General features: G+C 38.9%; 1 protein-coding gene across 5 annotated transcripts in view; it reads right to left on the bottom strand.

Annotated features, from left to right (window-relative positions):
* chchd3a (coiled-coil-helix-coiled-coil-helix domain containing 3a) overlaps positions 1–16,940 on the bottom strand; it is a 116,267-nt gene that overhangs the window by 14,432 nt on the left and 84,895 nt on the right. For all 5 annotated transcript variants that reach the window (XM_049475008.1, XM_049475009.1, XM_049475010.1 and 2 more), the window contains one exon: positions 9,629–9,699. In XM_049475008.1, the coding sequence (XP_049330965.1) occupies positions 9,629–9,699 (71 nt within the window). The remainder of the gene's footprint in view (positions 1–9,628; positions 9,700–16,940) is intronic.

Raw genomic sequence — 16,940 nt, 5'->3', positions numbered from 1 at the left:
ACCCGCTAATAAGGTTAAGAGGTGAAGCTCGCACATCAGAAAAAAAGCATTCGGGGTCTGACAAGCTGTGTGACAGAGACGGACAAATAAAAACAAATGAAGCAGTTAGAGAGAAAAATGACAAGGTCTCATTTTCATTCTGCTTTTTGGTTAAATAGGATCCATCAGTTCCACTAGAGCAGAGTGAGGGTAAGAGAGGGAGGGAGAGAGAGAGAGAGAGAGAGAGAGAGAGAGAAGAAGAAAGAAATGCAGGCTTGACCTCCCGATACACACTCACACCATTCCATTACCAAGACGGATGAATGTAGAAGAAAGGGAAAGACCACAACTGTGTGAAGAAATCTGAGAAAGAGACGTGAAAAAAGAGAGAGAGAGAGAAACACGTGGAGAAAGAAAGAGAGGAAAAATGAATGAGATGACAGAAAGACATAGAAAAAAACTATGGAAGACAGAGAATGAGAAAGAAAAGAGGAAAAAAGAAAGAGAACAAGAGAAAGAGAGAGATCCTGAAGTATGAGAAATTTAATGGAAGAGGGGGACAAAAACAGAGAATGAGAGAAAAAAGAGGAGAAAAAGAGAGAAAGAGAGCGAGAGGAAGGCAGAGATAGAATTGGAGAATAAATAGAGAGAGAGAGAAGGAGAGAAAGACACTAAGAGATAAAAAGAGAAAGACAGAGAGAAAAAAAGAGAGAGAGAGAGAGGGACAGATAGAGAGAGAGAGATGCAGGCCACCAGCCTGACCTCCCAATACAGACTCACACCATCCTATTACCAAGATGGATGAATGTAGTAGAAACGGGAAAGACCATGACTGTGTGAAGAAATTTGAGAGAGAGAGAGATAAAAAGAGAAAGAGTGGAACATGGGGAAAGAGACAGAGAGAGAGATAATGAATAAGAAGGACAAAGAAGACACAGAGAAAGATAATAGAAGACAGAGACAGACAAAAAGACTAGCAAGAAGAAAAAGAGAAGCAATGATACATATCTGTAGAATGTGTAAAACTAACCTGTCTTGTGGAGGAAACAGAGTAAACACTTTTACCACAATCCAGCTACACACTGTAAGTTTATCACTCGTGGGATATTGAAGGTAGTGATGCAATGAAAGACATCACAAATGAAGAGACTATAAGAAGAAAAGAAGAGACAGAGAGACATAAAGAAAGAGAGAGAAAGAGAATAAGATGAAGACAGAGAGACACTGATGAGAGAAAAACAAAGAGATCAACAAGAAGACAAAGAGGCAATGAGAGAGAAAGACAGAAAAAGTGCAAGATAAAGTGAGAGTGTGGGAGACAGAGGAGAAAGGAAGAGGAGACAGACAGGTAGAGAGAGAAACAGAATGAGAGGAAGAAAGAGACAGAAGTGGAGAGAATGAATAGAGGACAGCAAAAGAGAGAATATGACAGAAAACAGGAGAGACAGAAAGAAAGAGAGAAAGAGAATAAATGTGTAAAACTAACTTGTCTTGTGAAGGAAACCAAACCCAACCAAAGAGAGAGATACAGAATGAAGGGATACGAAGAAAAAGAGAGGGACAGAGAGAGAACGTGAAAGAATATATGAGAGAAAAGAGTAGACAGACAGACAGAGCGAAAGAGAATTAAATGAACAGAGCGAGAGAGAGAGAGAGAGAGAGAGAGAGAGAGGGACAAGGAGAGAAAGATACACTGAGAGACAAAAAGAGCAGAGAAAGAAGTTTAGTAAAGAAGCTGCAATAAGAGATATAAAGTTAAAGAAAAGAAACAGAAGGAGAGGAGAAAGGGAGGGAGGGAAGGGTAGAGGCAGAGAAAGAGAAGGAGGGAGATAAGAGGGTGATATATTGCCAATCTCAGCTCCTCATAGATGGCCACAGTAAAGATGTAACGGGGGAGCTATAGCACTGCAGGAGTCTGGAGTGCGTTCTGAAGATGATGAGAGTATGATAACCTGTGGTTCCTCTAGTCACGACTCTAAAGTGAGGGAGTGTGTGTGTGTGTGTGTGTGAGTGTGTGTGTGTGTGTGTGAAAGAGAGTCTATTTTATAAATGTGAGTTGTGTGTGTGTGTAAACGCCCGGCTCGTTCACCGTGGCGAGAGTCAGGAATCCAAACACAGGGGCCATTCACTTCGACCTTCTCTGACCTCTACTCAAAACATCGGCCACTCGCGCTACACTCGCGCTACACTCACAACACGGCCGGAACGCGCTCGACTACATTTCCCAGTAATAGCTGTAATTGGCTTCTTTGAGAGCGGGTCAAGCTGTGCTTCAATAAGCAGTCAAACATGGGCTTAAAATTACAAAAAAAAGGTTTTTCCCACTGAAGCACAATACAGCTCCCCTGCTGTTCTGCAGGGCTTTTCCACAGAGGCCTGACTTCTCCCCACAGTTCTTTAATATACTGTGGATATGGATGGATATCACGACTGTACTGACTCTTACACCCAATTCACACTAACCACGGTAAACATGATGACCGAAATAATACATTTTATTTTATTATTGCACACGATTTATGTTACACCTCTACCTGAGATATTACATTACATTACATTACATTACATTACATTTGGCAGACGCTTTTGTCCAAAGCGACTTACAATAATGAAGTACAAAAGTAATAGGAATTAAGATAACCCATTTTTAGACAGGGCTTAAAGGAGGTCAAAGGGGAATAAAGGGATAGAGAAGTGAAGGAGGGGAAGAAGGAAATGGGGTTAGAAGTAGTTAGTGTGTTAGAGGTGTTAGGAGAGTAAGAGCTCTTTGAAGAGCTCTGTCTTCAGGAGTTTATTATTAAAAAAATACAAGAATTTTATCAGATTTGTAACAGAAGTCAATGATCCAGAATGTCATGATACTAATAATAATAGTAATAATGAACTCCAAATATCTCCATATATCCAGGATTAAAGTAAAATAAATGATACTGCACAGATATAATCTTGTCTCTAGTAGATATATAATGGGAAATGAGAACAGTGTGAATTTTCCTTTTGCTAAAAACAGTAAAAAAAAAAAAAGAAAAAAGGTAGTACCCTGATGTGATAATCAGGGGTGGGTGATTATGGCACCATATTTTTAGGGTATAATATCGTTCACGATATTCAAAAATGTTGGCGATATTATCACACCCCTACGACCGAAAACATTTTTGTTTTATTTTATAAACTACGCACAACATTTCTCCCAAATTCCAAATAAAAATATTGTCATTTAGAGCATTTATTTATTTGCAGAAAATAAGAAATAACAATAAAAAAGAAGCAGATTCAAGTTTTAAGAGTTCAGAAATCAAGTTTTCATGCATCTTGGCATCATGTTCTCCTCCACCAGTCTTACACACTGCTTTTGGATAACTTTATGCTGCTTTACTCCTGGTTCAAAAATTCAAACAGTTTAGTTTGGTTTGATGGCTTTGATGAGGTTTTCAATTTGGCAAAATCAAAGAAAATCATGCTCTCTTATTTTTTTTTCCAGAGCTCTATATTAGCCATTGAGGTCTTTAACAATAACATATCGTAGACTGTAGTAAAAGGACAAAATGCAGTATTTACAGTATTTTAAATGCAGTATTTAATCAGAAACTCAGGTTTGATTTGTTTGGCCAGGTGTGAATACACTACAGTAATTGTACTGGGATGTTTTTTGAGACCCTCAATAAAATATGGTCTTTGTCCTTCTACAAACAAATACTGAAGCAGTTTGCTCTCTCAAAAATACAGAAAGATATACAATTGTAAAAATGATCATCCATCTGGTAAACGTGACAACTGACTATATTAGCCAATAACGTCTTCAACGCAAACATATTATATATGTAGAAACAGGACAAAATGCAGTATTTGCAGTGTTTTAAATGCAGTATTTTTGCTAAATAAGGTTAAACCAGGGTTAACCAGAATCAGAATCAACTTTTACCTCTAGTGTGATTCGTTTGGCCAGGTTTAAATACAATACAACAATAACTGAACTGGGATGTGAACCAAAACATTTGCAAAAATACTGACAGAAGTTAAAAATGCAATATAAAAAACGATTATCATACATCAATAATAAAATGTCTGTTTGAAATCTGTCCATTTAGAGGAAAACCCTATTACAAACTACATAGACCTAATCTTTTAATATATAAAGCCAATTTAAGGTCAATAACCCAACCCACTCATTAGTGCTTTAATAAGCAGTCAAACATGGGCTTATAGTCTATAGCGAACTTGCGGAGTAACAACATAACGTTATAGAACACTGATAAATCAGTGATTTGGATATTTTCTACCCAACTCAAGACTCATATTTGATGCATATTTGTAGAATGTGTAAAACTAACTTGTCTTGTGGAGGATACAGATTATACACACTGAAAGAACATCATTCATGGGCTGAAGCCACGACCAATGACATGTATGCCCACACTGCACAGGACAACTAATAATTCTGTGCCTGTTATGAATGAAGGGTGAGCTTTGAGATGAGAACAGATCTTTGAGTACCAGAAAGAGAGGCCACAAGATAAACACAGAGGCACTGCTTAAAAAAAAAAAAAAACATAAAACACTGAAGCGTAAAGTTTGAGCACTTTGAGCAATTTCTCTCTGATACAGTAAGTCGAACAAATTGAACTGTCAGTCCGGCTGGCACAAACGAAAGCAGTGAAAGTGTGAAATTGTGAAAAAGAGTAGAGAGGAGTGGTGAAGAGAGAGGGGGAACAGGGAGGAGGTCAGTGGAGCACAGCTTTGTGAATTAAGAGGTGTCACGTCCGCGTGTCTGCAGAGTGCAAATGTATGGCACACCTCCAGAGACGCATGGCACAAATCCCGGCGGCGCTCGTGCTCGGAGAGTGCAGCGTGAAGCGCGCAGGTTAAAGGTTAATACACACAAGTGCCTCTGAAAAAACAACACCTTGTTCAAAAGCACGGAGAATCGCTGTCCATCACTGTCCAACACGTAGACCTGTGTTCACTAGTGTTCGTGCGAGAACTTGCTTGGAATGAAGATGAAACGTGTCGGATTTTGCAATGCAATGCAATGTGTTCACTGTGACGTGTGTTTTATTGTGTGTGTTTACGGAAACTTGATATATAGTAGGACAATGAAACTGAAACACCTGGTTTTAGAGCACAGTAATTTATTGTGGTGACGGACAGTTCTGGTGGAAACAGGAGAGTTGAGGTGAACATTGAATTCTGCCGTGATTTGATCAGCCGTGGTTTTATGTTTTTTGGATACAATCTGGTTTAGCACCCGAACATCCCTTTCAGACAGCTTCCTCTTACAGCGTCCACAGTTAATCCTGTTGGATGTGGTTGGTTCTTCTTGGTGGTATGCTGAAATTACCCTGGATACCGTGGCTCTTGATGCATCACAAAGACTTGCTGTCTTGGTCACAGATGCTCCAGCAAGACGTGCACCAACAATTTGTCCTCTTTTGAACTCTGGTATGTCACCCATAATGTTAAAGTGTCCATTGCAATATTTAGAGAAAAACTGTGCTCTTACCCTGCTGCTAATTGAACCTTCACACTCTCCACGCTCTTACTGGTGCAATAATGTGCAATTAATGAAGATTGACCACCAGGCTGCTCCAATTTAGCCATGAATCCTCCCACACTAAAATAACAGGTGTTTCAGTTTCATTGTCCAACCCCTGTATATCGTCATATTAAACAATGCGGGGCCCATGACCTCACAAGCCCCGCCCCCACCCGCGTGCTGTCTCGCGTCCAGACCGATCAAGAGCTGAGTCAGCACTGAGCTCTCAAAACTTGAGGAAAACAGCCAAACTACAGTAACCGGCCCTTTAATCAGGCATTTAAATGGCTTTTTAAAAGGTAAATAAGAGTCTTTGTTTTTCTGGGATTAAAAGCGTGAATTCAACTGTAACTGGAAATATCTGCACTGCAAAACTGTGCTGGACTGATGTGCACAGCTTTCCACACTTGTCCTGGGTGTAATGCACCAGTATATAGGATTTTTGTAATGTTTTGGTGAATGTCTGGGTCTTTAAAGATTAAGTCACTACATACAATACACTGTATTTGATGGATCTACTTGGCAGATTGGTCTGTGTACTAGGCTAAATCATGTACTCTTGCGAGGGGTATCCAGTTAGTGGCGTTAAAAGTCTTTACTCCACTTCAGAATAACAACATTGTCTAGCAGCAACATTAGCTTTAATGGGTTACTGCAGGAGTGAGTGAGGAAAAGGTTTCCTATATCTAGCGGTTAAACATCATCAGCTTCCTGTGACTGTGTGAGCCACGCACAGGAACTCATGAAATATGGATCATATAATCTTGACCACCTCTCAGCATATTGAGCTGAAAAATAAGGAGTCAGAATATTTAAAAAGCTCTGAAATTTACATAAACTGGCCTGTCCTAACGATGCTTCTGGACAAGCCATAGCTTTGACAACCTAATTAAAGTCCAAGACCTTGGTAAAAGTTACAGAAACTCAAGAGAACTCAAAGCTCTTGGGGTATTTATGAGACTACTTTCCGTTTTTTCGCTGTAAAATAGGACAAAACTTAAATAATACAACAAAGAGAGAGCTCATAATGTTTAGAAGAAAGTACCATCTTTAACTTATATATATGCATAACTTATTCACATATTTATAGTAACAGTAAATATGTTTGACTAGAGATGCCCAAACTTTACAGGAATTTAATCTCAAGGAGAGCAGAATATTAAGGATACATTTCTTTCCTTATTTTAGTGCATATGAAATGCTCCAAAACTGATTTTTTTTCTGTAATGCTTAAGGTAGTACATTTATTCATTTGCAGTAGGAAACAATAAAATTCTCACATTTTTTTTTAATGGCAAAAAATGTGTTTATTTAGACAATCTATAGTAAATTATCACTGTCTGAGAGGACAGTAATAAAGGAACTATAGTTAATTATTCTAATTCAATAGGTTTTTGGGCATGTTTACTAAATTATTTCGGTTTTTGGTGACTTTTTCTTGCTTTTAAAATAAAAAAAATGGGTGGGCTGGGTGGAGGATCTGAAAAAGCACTTGTTTAATTGGCTTCAGTCAAAAATGACTGATCTCCAAACTGATCCTCTGCTCTTTGCTTACGCCCACTGGCTCTCCAACCTGCACTAGTGGGATTACGACCTCATTTTTTAAAACAATGAAACTGCATTACATTTCAAAAACAGGACATGGAATTGTATGTTCCCACGCCCCTATTCAGCAAATACATTTTTATTTTTTTAAGCTGAACTTGCATCTCTGTCTTGCTTAGAACATACAAAAAACACATAAACCACAGTTTTAGCACAATATCACTTTAACAAAGGAACTTAACAGGGCCATTCCTGTAAACACCAACTCAACCAGTCAGTACTGTCTCAGCTCTACATCAAAGCCACAAAGCCACTGCGCTACGGAGAAAATGAAGCTGTTCATCAGACAGCTATTCTCGACTTTAAGAGGCAGATTATCACATCAAACTCTATCTAGAAAGTTAATTCTATCAATTATGCAGATTTCGGTTTCCATATTTATCTGGAGAGTGGTTTCGACTTTCAGGAAATCAAAAGGCTCTGGCAAAATATCCTGTATTATTGTTTAACCGAACCCCAGATAGCATCTTATCTCCCACCCTCCTCTTTATAGAGCTCCAATAGAGCCTCCCCATCCACTGGGACGGCCAATATAGATATATTTTTGTAGTCTGTATAATGTACAACCCAAATATCCCTCGTCTCTATCTCTTTCTCTCTCCCACTCGCGCTTTCTCTCTCTCTTTTTCTCTCTCGCACACACACACAAACCTAATTATGCTCCTGCAGGCGGTATAGTTCGTGCCTGTCCGGCTCCAACAGTAACACCAGACCCTGAAGACATTTCATTAAGAAAACGAAAAAACCCTTACACATATCCTCCTACCGCTGCCCAGTAATCCAATCCCAGCGCTGCTAATGCACCCCTCTAATGCAATCAGCCAATCACAGCACTCAAAGTAGACACACTGGTCACATGACACCCCCTCCCACCCCAACGCCCAGTGAGGGGGGAGCGATGTCATGCTAATAATGTTGGTTTAATGCATTTCTTAATGCAATTGAGCCCCTCCTACCCTCTACCCAGCCCCACCGGACTCCACTAATCAATTTCAGGCATTTCTGCAGAGACGATGATCCCCATGTTAGCACTGAGTGAGGCGGGCTAATGACAGGCTAATGCGATTTGCGAGCCCAGGCTAGTACTGGAACAGTCTACCCTCCCTTCCCATCCAACCATCCACCATTACTACGGGTGGCTAATAGGCCACATTAAGATACGCAGAGTCAAAATGGACTCAAACTACTATATTTTCTTTAGTTACGCTGAAGCCTAATGGTTGGATCATACAGTCTTCAACGTAGCTAATGAGGCTGAGGGATCCGGCAAAGACGTGAAGAAAGAGAAGAAGAAGAAGTAGAGGGCACAGGATCATAAACTCAAACATTCTTGAGTGGCAGGAGTGTATTTGTCAAACTGCATGAGGAATTACTTCATCTTTAGGCAGGAAGTGGCTTGAGGAGGCTTGAGTGCTCGCAACAGGTTCCCTGAGCCGACCATTAGACACTTAAACCGACCGGCACAGGCCACAGATGGTGTTTGAATTATTAAATATTAAAATTAAGCCATTAAATGATGCAATGTGAACCGGAACTAAATTACATGGACTACACATATTTAGTATTCTGTTGCAACATATTAATGCATTCATTACTTTTCTCAAAATAAAGCAATTACCTTTGGTCAAATAACATGAATCATGCATGAGACACATGGAGGCTAGGTATCGCTTTAAAGTTTTTTATACTGATGGGATGCAATAACTTTTTCAATGAATTTTAACGCCTTTTTCTAAATTGTAACCAAAACAAATACAAAAAGACATAATTGTTCTCACACAATGTAGATTTTACCTCTTAGGTTGCCTGAATAGAATGGAAAAAGGGTGCCACCATGTTATAACGGATATGTACGGATGCCCACACAGGACAAAGGTGAGATCAATGTACAGCACTAAGAGATGCTGGATCCCATAGGCACAATCGTACGCATTATTACAAACATTATCAGCCAGCAATATTATGTTAAGAGTTGCTATTGTTGCATTTCAAGTGGTCTAAAGCACTGCTACTATGATGGAGATTGCTCGTTCGGATCCCGGTCATGCAGCTTGCCATCAGTTTCCAGAGCCCTGAGAGAGCACAATTAGCTATTCTCTCTCTGGGTGGGTACAGGGTACAGTAGATGGCGCTCTCTCTTTCCCCTCATCACTCCTAGGGTGATGTGGATCAGCACAAGGCTGCATCTGTGAGCTGATGTATCAGAACCGAGTCGCTGCGCTTTCCTCCATGCTGTGATGCTACTCGGCAATGCTACAGCGGAAAAAAAGAGGCGGAGCCTGACTTGACACATGTATCAGAGGAGGTATGTGCTAGTCTTCACCCTCCTTGTTTTGTGGCATCACCAGAGATGGGAGATATTCAGCTAAGTAGCAGTTAAAACAGTGAAACAATTGGCTGATAATAGGGTGATGCACGCTAGTATACTTAAACCAGCACTGCCCTCATTCATGCAATCTTAAGAGTTCTAGTGGCATCATATCCCATGTTAATACAGCATTTTGGACTTACTTGAATTTAGCATTCACTTCATCCGCTGCTTTGTGATAGTTCTCATTGGTGACCTTGTAGAACTGGGCACTCTGGAAGAGAGAGAAAGAGAGATTGAGATGGAATGAAACACAAAAATTGTCATCTTACAGAAATAAAAGGTAAGCTCAAAAAGTATTCACATCATTTCAGACTGCGCTTGTATTTAAGGTGCACTTAAAATCCTTTTTTTTTTTTATTTGGTGTATTTTATGTATTAATTTTACCAGTCAGCTTGTAAGAAGCAGTAAAAACACTCTGCTGAAGTACAGCGTTATAGTTTAATTCTATAGTTTAGTTCTGCAGCACTAAGATTTGAGACTGGAGCAGCATTAGCATTACCCGCTAACAGTGCTAAAGCCTAGCTCTTTTTCTGTTCAGATGTGAGTAGAGCTGGGCGATATGGCCCCCAAAAAAATCTTTGATTAAAAAAATAAATAAATAAAATAATCTGATTTTCGATTTAAATAGATTTTTTCCTCCTACTAAAATCTCCTAAAAGTCGTTAGAAGTCGCTAAATGACGTCATCACCTAATTTGTATAATACATGTTTTTGAAGCTGTAAAGGATTAACATTGTGAGAGAGAAAAAAGTGAGTAAAAAACACTCTAAATAAGTTTGAAATTATACAAATAAACTTCTGTTGCTTTTTAAATAGGCAGTCACGTCTCAAAATAACTTTATTTTTACGGAAATTACATAAATCAGTTTTTGCCATTTTGTAAAATGTTATTATAAGAGCTTTTATAAGTGCTGCGCGCGGGAGAGAGGGGCGGGGCTGCGCGCGGGAGGGAGGGGCGGGGCTAAGCTCAGGGGAGCGTCGGTGGTGAAAATTAAAACTCAGAGAAAATCGATTTTCATAAAAACACATCGTCCTTAACAGTAAATTCGAATTAACCGATAAAATCGATTAATCGCCCAGCTCTAGATGTGAGCATTATCGGCCTGTAGCTTGCTGCTAACCCCGGCTAGCACTGCTGGAGCAGCATTAGTATTACCTGCTAACTGCGCTAAGCACTAGTTAGCTCTTTCACTGTTCAGAGAAGCACTTTACTCACCCAAATGAACAGTTTTCAGGAGAGAAATCTGTGTAGATTAACATCCAGCACTCGTTTGACTTTTAAAATAATGCACCTTAATAATCCAGTGCGCCTTATAGTCCAAAAAATACGGTACATTTCAAAACGGGCACACTTACTCTCACTAACAACTTTATACAGTATAAAAAAAAAAAGGTAATGGTATTTTTTGTGTTCACCTCACCCTACTGTACCATTTAAACTCCATTAAAAGTTTATGGAGGGGGATATTGAGAGCAGCAAAGTGTGAAGAGTTTGGGTGATTTCAGTGTGTGGTAAAAAGGGACTTCCTTGAGGTTCCTAGAGGCGGAGCAGAGTCATCAGCAGCGGCGCTGAAAATCTTCATGAGGTCACGGATGCCGATTCAATCCCAGGGAACAGACAGAAGGAGGTTTAATGCTGGATTTGTATTGCCTTCTAAAATGTGGCAATTTGGAAGGACTGTTGCATTTAAGAAGATTAAAATGAGGTTTAAAACACCAACAATGGCCTGTTTAGCAATTAAATCCAGTGTCTGGTGTCTGTAGCCATCAGTGAATGGAGTAAGCCTTTATTCTCAACCCTTTAAGAGTCACATTAAGAAGTGAAATTGCTAGACAGGTTATTAGACAGTTTCCTAGAAAGTATACTTAGAAATCATTCAGTGTTTTTCTTTTTTTGTCAGATTGGTTTTCGTCTGGTTGACTTGCCTATTAAAGGTAACATCATTTTATCTACTAACTATTAAAGCACTATAGTTATAACAGTCACTGAATACAAACCTATATAATCAAGATTACTCTTTTACTTTTTTAAACAATTCGTTTAAATGAGACCTCATACACTAATTTTAAAATTGACAGTTACCTATTAGTTTATATTTATTTAGCTTTAGCTATAGCTATTCAGTGCTCTCAGTGTTTTTAATGAACTATTAAATGGCTATCGAACAGGAATAACAGGAGTATTTTAGCTTCTACACTATAATTTAAAGAGTAAATGGTTTAAAAAGAAATCTAAAATATAAAACTGTGTATTTTAACATTTCATTGTTAGGGGTTATGTTTAAAGCATAAAATTCCCTTTATGTCAATAACGATGCAAGTCAGTATAAATAATTATCATTAAGCTAGTGTTGTCAAAGTAAATGCGTGGACGCCTGTAATTAATCTTAAAATAGTTTTAAATGACAATTAATTATGCTATCAACGTTTAAAAGGTAGTTTACTTTTTTATTTATGCTAATATACCTTTTAAATCTCTCTCTCTCTCTTCTTATACCCAGGCGTGCTCTTAAACACACACTGGCATGTTTCTTTTCAAAAGTTGTAGAAAGTTGAATATGGAGCTAGTGTTCATTTCATCCATTGATGTTCTTAAATATTTTTATAATTTAATCATGATTAATCACTGAATATTGTGAATATGTAAACATGATAATACTATTTATTCTGTAAGCGATCAGTAATAAAAATACAATTCATACAATCTAGCATTAATTGTTGACAGAAGAAGGAAAGATGCGATTATTCGTGATTAATCACAGACTTTTGTTGCGATTAAGCCAATAAAATTATTTTTATCTGAGTTTAGAAGGTAGTTTACTTTTTTCATTTATGCTAATATACCTTTTAAATCTCTCTCTTTCTCTTCTTAAACCCATGCTGGCACGTTTCTTGTTTTTTAGTTGTAGAACGTTGAATATGGTGCTGGTGATCATTTCATCCATTAACGTTCACAATTAATTTTATAACTTAATCATGATTAATCTCTAAATATATTGCTATGATAATACTATTTATTCTGTAAGTGAACACTAATAAAAATATAGTTCAATTTTGCCAATCTAGCATTAATTGTTGAAAGAAGAAGAAGAAGGAAAGATGCGATTATTCGTGATTAATCACAGACTTTTGATGTAATTAAGCAAATTAAATATTTTTAACTCTCTTAATTAGTTTTATAATTTAATCATGATTAATCACTGAATAATGTTATAATACCACTATTTATTCTGTAAGCGACAACTAATAAAAATATAATTAAATTTTGCCAATCTAGCATTAATTCTTGTAAGAAGAAGAAGAAGGAAAGATGCGATTATTAACTCAGCCGATTATGCGATTATTCAATCGGCGATAAAACAGCCAATGATGGCTTTTGCACAGTTATACAGCAATCTTATTGCAAGGTCTACTATGTGGTTCCAATGCTTGTTAACAGATTAAGCCCGTATTCTTAAAAAGACACAATAAAAAAAGTCTCATTCACTACACAGTCAGTCAATACAGCTAACAGCGTAGCACTGATAAGCATCGGCAGTTTCATACTGTTGCACAATAAACCATTAAGCGAAGGGGCTTGTTTTTAATAAGCTTAGATACTGTGCTAGAGGCAGGTTCAGGAAAAGAATAGCTTCAAGTGTACACCAATGGCCAAGGCGCTATTAGTATGCGGAGACAGTGAAACTCAGATTTCACAGTTAACCTGGGTGCTTAAGAGACTGTTAGCAATGTGTTTGATTCTAACAGGCATGGCAGAAGTGAAAGGGAGGCAGTGGAATACAGAGCGCCCTGGAAAAAGGTCTCGGCTGAATATCAGCGCTGGTTCTAATCAGTAGGAAAGCTTCTGATTCTCCACCGGCGAAGAGCAAAACAGCTCAGACATTGATTACTAGGGCAGTGACTTTGACCCTATAAACACACACACACACACACACACACACACACACACACAAAGCCCACTCTCAAACAAATCGCCCAAAACCTCTCTTTTATTCCTGCTTAAACACACAAAACACAGCAAACACACCAAACCCACAAGTGGGGCTGGAGTAGACTGAGCAATTTCGGTCTCCTACTTTTGTTCTTGATTAACGAGCAATTCGGACACACTGATTTTGATTTCGACATTCAACACACACTGATGTAGAGGCCCTCCATCAGTCCCCTAAGAGCCTCCCACACACTCAGCCCTCTCTCAGCCCTCCAAACGCCAAAACCTCCACCTGCCTCTACCCTAGCGCTGCTCCATATATCGTTTAAGCATCGTCATCACGATGTGTGCTGCATGAGCAATAGTCACATCGCAGGATGCACGATAACACTTAAACAAGAAATAAAGAGAAAAAAAAGAAGTGACTGAAAGAAGACTTGAGATAATCATGTTTGTTTTCTGATAGTAAAAGATCTAATCTAATCTGATTAGGGCTGTGCGAAATAGAAAAAATATAGATAAAAAAGATATTGTTTTCCATACCAGTCGATATTGATGCATCACGATATAAACCAAATTACTTTGTCACACTTAAAGGTTTCTTTTTACTTACAAGTATGAGAATAGGGAAGTTATCAAAAAAAATAGTTTAAATTTTATTTGGTCAGATGTTAACAAAAGAACATTAGAACATACAGTAATATAACTGTACAAATACAGTTTTACTCAAAATATTGCAATGCACACAACATTATGGGTGACGTACCAGAGTTCGAAAGAGGACAAATTGTTGGTGCACGTCTTGCTGGAGCATCTGTGACCAAGACAGCAAGTCTTTGTGATGCATCAAGAGCCACGGTATCCAGGGTAATGTCAGCATACCACCAAGAAGGACCAACCACATCCAACAGGATTAACTGTGGACGCTGTAAGAGGAAGCTGTCTGAAAGGGATGTTCGGGTGCTAACCCGGATTGTATCCAAAAAACATAAAACCACGGCTGATCAAATCACGCAGAATTCAATGTGCACCTCAACTCTCCTGTTTCCACCAGAACTGTCCATCACCACAATCAATTATTGTGCTCTAAAACCAGGTGTTTCAGTTTCATTGTCCAACCCCTGTTGATATTGACTCATATGGAATATAATACCTTTTTTTTATCTATATACTTTTTTCCCATATTGCCCAGCCCTAATCAGAAGATTAGATCTTTTAGTGTCAGAAAACAACCATGATAAACTCCAGTCTTCTTTTCAAACACAGGTTGCCTGGAGACTCCCTTTATTCCTTGTTTACAGGTAGATGAAAATAAATAATTACTAAATACTTAATCTCTCGCACAATGGGGGTGTCATAGACTAATAAAATAATTACCCCAACAACTAATCCCGCTACAGAGAGAAACTGATTACAGCTGCTGAAGGAACTACCTTGTGCTTTCACAAAATAAATCTCTCCTTCTTTGTAATAAGCGAGCAGAGCGGCAGTTCGCCGAGTTATCGCTGGGGATGCGTTATCTCCCGAAGACCAGAGAGGAAACGGGGGGGAGCCCCGCTGTGACAGCCATTATGGCACGACGGCACGGCGGCCATATTGGCTCTGCAGCACGCCACGGAACGAGTAAGACTGTGTTTTCACAAATCAAAGCTGGCGACCGCAAACGGCGCCAAGAGAGGAGAGCGGTGACCTGCGGAGACAATCCCTCAATCAGGCCGTCAGACCGGGGGAGGAGGCTAAACAGGAGGAACTGTGGGAAGGCTTCCTTCTTCTGCAGCTCCAGCTGAACCTATTCTCCATTAGAGCATCAGCTTTATCAGCAGCGTTTGACAGATGCTTGGAGATCCAAAGAAACTGCCAGATGTTTGAACAGGATCCTTCAAGAACGGGTGGTTGGATCTACTTTAGACAGCCATGTGATGACCGCGTGGGGCAGCGAAAACGATGTCTGCCACGTTCGAGATAAGGGTCTAGTGTCGCATAAGCTGAGAAGAACCAAAAATAAGGAAGCCCCAAACCAGAAACCAGCCCTTTGCAATCCAGCAACATAATCCTCACAATGGTAAGCTAAACTAAGCTATGCTATGCTTAAGTACAGAGATTCTGAGAGTAACAAAGAGTAACAGCAACAAAAACAGCAGCATGGAAGGTAATAAACATTTACAACTATATCTGAGTATGTTTAACTACAGTCACATTTAAATTAAGAAAAATCACGAATACATGCATGCTAGAGCACTTTTAAAACTAAAATAGTATGTTATAATGCTGGGCAGTATACCAGTTCAGCCATACCACTAGAGGCACAGTGGAGTGCTGTGTAGAACAGCACCACCAAAGAAGCAGATACAGCTACAGCCAGTTAGCATTACAAGCCAAAACTTTGGAGTAACAGTAGCTCAACAGTAGAAAAATGAGAACAGCACTTTATCTGAGGAGCTCCTGCTGCTGTTCCTCACTGTATGAGTGCTTTTATCCGAATAGAATAAAAAAAACAACAGCAAACAGCAACTATTCACTCAGAATCATTCATTCAGCACGAGAGATGAAACTCCCTAAAACTCTGGATACGAGGTGCAAATAAACTTTCCACAATCAGTGATGGTTTGGAGAGACAGGTCCATCATCTGCTGGTGTTGATCCACTGTGTTTTATTATCAAGTCTAAAGTCAGTGCAGTTTTGATTTCCCACAAAATCTTACAGCACTTCATGCTTCCCTCTGCTGAAAACTTTAATGGAGATGCAGATTTCATTAGCAGCAGGATTTGGCACACTGCCCAAACTGACAAAAGTATCAATTGGTCTTTTATAATATTCTAATTTTCTGAGATACTGATTTTTTGGTTTTCATTGGATGTTAGCTTCATAATAATCAACAATAATAGACCACTGTGTAATATATCTATATAATATATGAGTTTCACATTTTAAACTGAATTACTGACATAATGTAAATGAAAAAGTCCACTCAATCATTCATACATACACATACACACTCATGGCAATTTTAGAGTATCCAATGTTATCTGATCTCTGATCTCCCTGTTTTTCTGGACTGTGGGAGGAAACCGGACTCCAACGAAGACGTGCAAATTTGCTACCCATCATATAAGCATGCCACCGAGTTTCTACTGCTGTTTACATTACCAGTGTGTGTTTGTTTTGTAGACACACTGCAAGATTAAATGACCTACTGCTATGGGTGGGAAAACAGTGTTTAAGTATTGAAAAATGCACCGTCGCAAAACTCCAACACTGCAATATTCTGTGTGCATTAGACTGTGAATTAATATCCCAGCATACATTACATATTTGCATGAATCGACTGTGTCCGTGTGTGTGCATGAATTACAGAGGAGCACACGCCCGAATAAGACTCAGAGCAATTTCTCCAGTCTTGAGAAAACTCTGATAATTAAGTCTTACAGCCCAAACTCCTATTTCTGCAACGTGTGCCACTCTACAGAGGGGGACAGATAATGGGCGATCGCTGATCTGAAATGAAACATTCCTGAGCGT

The sequence above is a fragment of the Astyanax mexicanus genome, chromosome 2 (genome assembly GCF_023375975.1).
Source record: "Astyanax mexicanus isolate ESR-SI-001 chromosome 2, AstMex3_surface, whole genome shotgun sequence".
Taxonomy (NCBI): Eukaryota; Metazoa; Chordata; class Actinopteri; order Characiformes; family Acestrorhamphidae; genus Astyanax; species Astyanax mexicanus.
This window is presented reverse-complemented; position numbering and strand designations above follow the sequence as displayed.